A 7,500-nucleotide genomic window follows, 5' to 3' on the forward strand; every position below is an offset into this window, starting at 1 on the left:
GCACTGTACTGTACTGTAGTACACTGTGCTGTGCTGTAGTGCACTGTACTGTACAATAATGCACCGTGTTGTGCTGTAGTGCACTGTAATGTGCTGTATCGCACTGTAATGTACTGTTTTGCTCTGTAATGTGCTGTATCGCACTGTAATGTACTGTAGTGCACTGTACTGTTCTATAGTGCACTGTACTGTGCTGTAGTGCACTGTGCTGTACTGTAGTGCACTGTATTGTGCTATACCGCACTGTAATATACTGTAGTGCACTTTAATGCACTGTACTGTACATGTAGTGCGATGTAATGTGCTGTAGTGCACTGTAATGTACTGCAATACACTGTACTTTACTGTACTGTGGTGTACAGTACTGTAATGATTTGTACTGTGCTGTGCTGTACTGTAATGCACTGCTCTTGACGGCTTTCTTCTTTGCATTGTACGTAATATCACTGTGTTTTACTGTACTGTATTGCAATGTACTGTACAGTATTGCCCTGGAAATTAAGGCACTGTCCTGCCCTGCCATGCTCTGCAGGACGGCAGTGTACTCTGCATTGTACGGCACATCACCGCACTTTACCGCACTGTACTCTATTGTCACAGACTGACATAAGTTTACAGTTGGGCCAGCAGCAAAGTGAGAGCTGTATTATCAATGGTTTCTCCATTGCAATGGGAAATCATTTACAGCTTTGTTTTTTGTGAAGGACTATGACTCTCAAACTAGGAGGAAAATTGCACTGGCTCTTAGTGCTGCATTCTTGGGGGCGAGTTGAGTTTTGGGGACCATCCCAACACTGACTGTCCTAAAACCTTCTTGGCCGAGAGAGAGGGAATGTAAACTTGGACAAGACACTCCCCACAATAATCAAATTCTAGCCCAAATAGTCGGAACAGCAGTTGCCTCCTCTGCTGTTCTGATTGTCATAGTCTGACACGACTGACTATCATATATATATATTTTTTCCTTTCTGTTTTGTTTGTTTATTTATTTATCTATGCATTTATGCGTACGTGCGTGCGAGCGTTCATTCATGTGTGAGCGTGTGTGCATGCATTTGTGTGTGTGTGTGTCGGGGGGGTGGGGGTGGGGGGTAAATGAGTGAATGAGCGCGCGCGCGCGCGCGCGTGTGAATGTGTGTGTGTGAGTAAGTGAATGAAATCGTGACTGAGAATATATGTATATACTGTACTGTCGCAGAGAAAAAGCAGGAGCAGTGCCGGAAGTCAGTGCAGCAGGCCATGGATCTGAAGGACCAGAAACAGCTGGAGACGGCCGTGGCCCGCTTCGTGGACACGGGGATCCCTGAGGATGACCCTGTGCTGGTCAGGGCTCGTAAGCTGCTGGCCGCTCTGCAGGCCAAGGCCGGTCAGTTTGTTTGCTGTGTTGTTGTTGCTGGTAATGGGCTGGTTGGCCTGCTGGTTTCTCTGTCTCTGTCTCTCTGTCTCTGTTTCTGTGTTCTGTTCCTCTCTCTCTGTGTGTCAGAGGCGTATATTCAATCTGTGCAGTTGTATGAGTGAGAGAGAGAGAGAGAGAGAGAGAGAGAGAGAGAGAGAGAGAGAGAGTGTGTGTGTGTACGCGCGCGCGCGCGAGTATATGAGGGCGCGAATTCTTTGCGCGCGCGCACACGTGTGTTTGTATGTGTGTGTGTGTGTGTGTGTGTGTGTGTGTGTGTGTGTGTGTGTGTGTGTGTATGCGCGTGTGTGTATATGCGCGCGCATTTATGCCATACATGAACTCGCATCCATGCTTTCCTTCCTACCACACCCTCACCCCATACCCTCCCCCCCACCCTTCCTACCCCCGACCCACCACCACCACCTGAACCACCTCCATCCCCCTGGACCACCACCACCATCACCACCCACACTACAGAGCTGATGGAGGCCTCCCAGAAGCGGGAGGTCCCCGCGCTGGAGAAGGCCCTGCAACTGGCCCGCGAGGTGAACTTTGAGCACCAGCTGGACCTGCAGATCGCCATGGCTGCGCGCCTCAAGGAGCACCTGACGCGGCTGGAGAAGCTGCGCCACGCCGTCCTTAACATGGAGCAGAAGACAGTGTCCGAGATCAAGTCCTACGGGAGCCCGCCCGCCGGCGTGCACGAGTCCATGATGGCCACGTTCTTGTTGCTGGGGTCCTCTTTGAAGGAAGTGAAGGTTTGTTGGTTTGGGTGTGTGTGGCTGGGGGGGATGTATTGGGGGGGATGGGGAGGGTGAATGAGGGTGGGTGGGTGATATTGTGTATGGGTGTGTGGGTGTGCACGAGTCCATGATGGCCACGTTCTTGTTGCTGGGGTCCTCATTGTATGAAAGTGAAGGTTGGGTTTGTGTGTGTGTGTGTGTGTGTGTGTGTGTTGGGGAGAGGGGGGGGATGCCGGCCGGTGTGCACGAGTCCATGATGGCCACTTTCTTGCTGCTGGGGTCCTCTTTGAAGGAAGTGAAGGTTTTGTTTGTGAGGGGGGTGGGGATGTACGGGGATGGGGGTGTATAGGGGTGGGGGGTTGTGAGGGAATCCATAATAGCCACGTTCTTGCTACTGTGGTCCTCTTTGAAAGAAGTGAAGATTTGGTTTTGTGGGTGTGTGGGGGTGACAGCCGGCGTGCAATCGTCCATGATAGCCACTTTTCTCTTGTTGGGGTCCTCTTTGAAGGAAGTGAAGGTTATGTTTGTGTTGGTGTGTGTGTGTGTGTGTGTGTGTGTGTGTGTGTGTGTGGTGTGCGTGTGTGTGTCGGGGGTGGGGGGTGGGGGGTGGGGATGGGGATAGGATGGGGGATATAGCTGTGGGATGTAGGGGTGTGTATGTGGGTGCCCGCCGGTGTGCACTAGTCCATGGTAGCCACTTTTCTCTTGCTATGGTCCTCTTTGAAGGAATTTAAGGTTATGTTTGTGTTGGTGTTTGTGTGTGGGTGGTGTGGGTGCAGTAGGGTGGGGTGTGTGCGCGCGCGTATATGTGTGTGTGTGTGTGTGTGATTTTCACAACAGGCTACCTCCCAGAGTAGGTGGACCGTTGCCTTTTCTGGGCGGCGCTTATCATTGCTTCGTTTCCTTTTTAGTTATTGTTACGTTGCTTCAGTCACGCGCATACATACACAAATATATTAATATTCTTCTTCTTATTATTATTATTACACACGTCCCTTGCATCTCACTCTCTCCCTGTCTCCAGCAATGGCGGACGTGCCAGAACCTGATGTCCAAGCGGGGCAAGGAGTCCATGATGCGCAAGATCTCCAAGTTCGAACCCCAGGCCGTGCCTCTCAGGGCCGCTGCCCAGGCTCGCAAGATCGCCAAGGCCTTCACCACTGACCAGATCAGGAACGTCAGTGCCGGGGCCGCCACCTTCTACATCTGGGTATTGTTTAATCTATCATTGTTAATCAATCAGTCAGTTACATACACGGATCTCTAATTAGGATTAACTTCTAATTATTAATCAATTAATTGATTAACTTCTTGTGAATTGTTTATTAACTTCTAATTATTAATCAATTAATTGATTAACTTCTTGTGAATTGCTTAGTTGATTAGTTAATCTCTTACTGTTAATCAGTCAGTCACTCAATTCATCAGCATATGATTATTAATTAATTAGTTATTGATTTCTAACTATTAATCAATTAATCTCTTATCATCAATTGATTACTTAATCAGTCTTTAATTATTCAGTTGATTGACTAGCCTATTTCTTTACTTCCTTCACTTTCTTTTTGATTCATCTATTGATTTATCTTACTGCTTAATTGATTAATTAATTTGTTTACGTATGTATGTGTGTGTATGGATGGATGGATGGATCGATGGATGGATTTTCTTTTCCGGGTGTGTGGGGGATTTACCTTCATCGTCTTCGACTTTTCAGTGGAGCGGTTGTGGCCTGGTGGTACTAGGTTGTGAGTGTCACAGATTCGAGTCCCATACTACACGGACCAGGATCTGTACTTTCCTCCTCCACTAGACCTTGAGAGTGGTGATCTGAGCGCTAGTCTTTCGGCTGAGACGATAAACCGAGGTCCCGTGTGCAGCATGCACCAACGCACGTTAAAGAACCCACGGAAACAAAAAAAAGTGTGCCACTGATCAGAATGGAAGCCGAGCTCCAGCCCAGAAAATAGACAATATTTCCGTCATTGACCTACTGCAAGAGAGACCGCCCCACCCCCCTCACGTACACACACATATCTCTATGTATCTCTATATCTATCTATCTGTCCATCTCTCTCTCTCTCTCTCTCTCCTCTATATATATATATATATATATATATATATATACTAGACTACAACTGCAGGTTTTTGGAGGAAATGAAGATTAAGACGAAGTGGATAAAAAAAAAAGCTGAAATTAACTCACACATACAGATCTCAAGCTTCTCTCTCTCTCTCTCTCTCTCTCTCTCTCTCTCTCTCTCTCTCTCTCTCTCTCTCTCTCTCTCTGTGTGTGTGTGTGTGTGTGTGTGTGTGAAATAGACGATCGATCTTTATCAAAGTTCACCCTAGTTCAAGCTGACAAGAGAAGGGAACGGTGAGGGAGGGTGGAGGAAGGGGTGCGTGTGTGTGTGTGTGTGTGGGGGGGGGGGGGGGGTGAGTGAGAGGTAGGCTAATCAGTGTTTAACAATTGTGGGTTGTACGTTTGATCTGTAATTAAAGACTGTCGCGGATGAACGTGCCAAATAGGGTATGACGCGTTCTGTAACAAGTGCTGATTTTCTGAAACTCGTACGGGAGCTAGACATAGTTATAGGCTTTAACATGCTGCAGCCAACAGTCTGCTTAACTCCCTCCCCCTTCCTCCCCCCCCCCCATCCCCCATGCCCCCCTCACCACCACACACAGATAATACCCTGTCTCTTCAGTGCGTTTGAGTGCGTAGGTACGCGCTTTTGAGTGTACGTTGCATGTGTGTGTGTGTGTGTGTGTGTGTTTGCGTGTGTGTGTCTGTGTCACACACACACACACACACACACACACACAGAACAGACGAACGGAATTTTTTCCATGGTATTTAGATAAGTATAATAACAAGACTGTTGGTGTGTGGATTTTTTTTCACCCACCCCTGTGGTACAACATAATGAAAGAAAGTACGAGGGCAAAGAAAGACAGAAATTTGAATGGTAATAAGAGAAGAAGAACGGAGAGAGAGAGAGAGAGAGAGAGAGAGGGGAGTGTGAGCGGATAAAGAAGAGAAAAGATGTTGTGTGTGTGTGTGTGTGTGTGTGTGTGTGTGTGTGTTTAAAGTCATTTTTTGTGGTCGGGGAAAATGTGCGTGTGCTTGCACGCGTATACGCATGCACTTACGCTTACGTGCTTGATTGTGTGCGCATGTATGTACACAGAGTAGTTCCTGAAGTACATATACAGTACACTTTAGCACAATCATTATAAATGCAGGTTGTACCTTGAGACAAACTGACATGACTGATTTCCAGGCCCTCGGTATGATTGAAGAAGTGGAGAGCTACGGAGGGGCAGAAAAAGCTGACCAGCTCAGGCTGCAGAAGTGAACAACTCCACGCCAGATTCAGAGAGAGTAACTCTCGGATGTTGTTGGAGTTACTCTGAGTCAGTGATCATCGTCTCGCTATTCTCAGATCACGCCACAAGAAAGTAATGGACACTGCACATCAATCATATCAAGGCGTAGTGTTAACAAAAACAACTGATAGGGAAAAAGTCGGGTTCCAAGAATTAAACAAAAACAAGTGGATGGGGTTGTGAAATCCTGCATTCCATGTCAAGCATCATGTGTGGGATCATAAATTCATACAGGAAATTTATCAACAGTCTTCGTTTTTTATGTGTTTTTTCCCCTTGTGCTTTCAGTGAAAAGCACCACCATCTTCCCAGCAAAATGTTACGAAATTCTCTGTGGGGTGTTTCGAGTTCGCCGACTGCTCCTCGTCGTCAGATCTTGTTTTCATTCATACAGCTTGCATTATATCAGTTATGTTTTATTTAACAATCGTTGAACCCGTGAACAAGACCAACTTATGTACTTTTCTTATCTGGTTGAACAAATCGCAAAAATCCCAAAACGAGGTTAAGTAAGGTCAGTCCACAGATGTTTTGAAGAGGAAACAATTTGTGGGCCTACTCTTCAAGTTGCTGATAAATTTTGGACTTCTGGATCTGAATCTGGATTTGTGCGTTGCAGTAGCCAATATTGGCTATCGTCGCAACGGAAAACTGGGGGAGCGCTTGAGAGATAACACAAAATTAAAATAATTTTGTACATAGGCTATCCCTTGACGGTGAAGAAGGGGTAGTCCCGCCAGCCTTTGCTAACAGTCCAGGAAAGGGCTGGCTAAAAACATATACATATATATTTAACGAGTGGTTGGGGCAGGCCTTGATGGTGATCCACCGTGCGCTGATGGTGCTGCGCTGGCGGGGCCTGCCACGATGGCTTCATCAGATAGCATTAGGATTCATCACGCCACCCCTACCCATACTCCCTCATTCCAGTACAAGCTCCATGATAACATTGATTGTACTCATGTGTTAACTCATATCGTTACTGGTTTTTTGTTGTTGTTATTTTTGTTTGTTTGTTTGTATGTTTGCTTTTCCATCATGATTGATCGCAGATGTATCTGATGTACAGTGGTTTGATGAAATGTTATTGGAATGAAGTGGAATTGCTTTACATTTGTTCTGGAAGTCTGGACCAGAAATGAACAGGGAGAAAATACAGCTAGTGAATGATTTCTTCTTCTTCATCGTTGTTGTTTTGCTGCTGCTGTTGTTCTCATTCTTCATGATAAAAAGGAGGTCTAGCTGTTCGCACCCTACTCCCACATACATACACACCCATACGCATACGACACCCATACCATCCCCCGTACCATCACCACAAAATAAAAGAATGTATCGTTCAGTACTTCACAAAACTGTGTTTGTTCAGCTTATCTTGTTGGATTCACTTCCATTTGAAGACGTAGTGGGAACCGTGGTATTAGGAATCCGCCCCCACGGCCTTTACCCTCATTTTACAAGGTTTGCTATTTATTCCTTATTTTTGTATCACACGCTATCCAATATGTCATGAACCGAGTTTGACCTAGCATCGATGCTGTTATGTGGAACAAATAAATGTTTGTAGCGCTCCTGTGTCCTTCATTTTACATGACGGCACTGACTAAGTATGTGGACTAAACGGTCCTTTTTATGGCGATCATGTCTTAATTGTTATGCAAATATGTCAGTCGTACCTTGTGTTCATTCGGTTTTGTATATTCATGCACTGGACATACATAGCACTAAGAGGTTGATTGCTGCTCTGAAATCATATTCGTAATTTTGAGGAATCCATATCTGGAATAGAATATACGCTTTTTGGGGGGATGGGGTGGGGCCGGGGGGATGATGGTTTTTATTGTTAACATTATTTATTCAGTACCAAGTTATTTCTCGTGTGTGAATAACGACTGCAGAATAATATGGTAGGACATGTGTTGCTTAGTTGTTTTTGTTGTTTTTTGTGTGTGTGGATATTTTGGCTGTCGG

The 7,500-nt window shown here is 46.0% G+C and overlaps 1 protein-coding gene across 1 annotated transcript in view; it reads left to right on the top strand.

Annotated features, from left to right (window-relative positions):
* The window catches only part of LOC143294800 (uncharacterized), a 28,421-nt gene extending 21,121 nt beyond the window's left edge, over nucleotides 1-7,300 (top strand). The window contains exons 13-16 of the mRNA XM_076606286.1: nucleotides 1,199-1,366; nucleotides 1,874-2,154; nucleotides 3,164-3,349; nucleotides 5,424-7,300. Of these exons, the coding sequence (XP_076462401.1) occupies nucleotides 1,199-1,366; nucleotides 1,874-2,154; nucleotides 3,164-3,349; nucleotides 5,424-5,498 (710 nt within the window). The 3' untranslated portion in view covers nucleotides 5,499-7,300. The remainder of the gene's footprint in view (nucleotides 1-1,198; nucleotides 1,367-1,873; nucleotides 2,155-3,163; nucleotides 3,350-5,423) is intronic.
* Nucleotides 7,301-7,500: the final 200 nt, after the last annotated feature.

Source organism: Babylonia areolata, chromosome 20 (genome assembly GCF_041734735.1).
Source record: "Babylonia areolata isolate BAREFJ2019XMU chromosome 20, ASM4173473v1, whole genome shotgun sequence".
Lineage (NCBI taxonomy): Eukaryota > Metazoa > Mollusca > Gastropoda > Neogastropoda > Buccinidae > Babylonia > Babylonia areolata.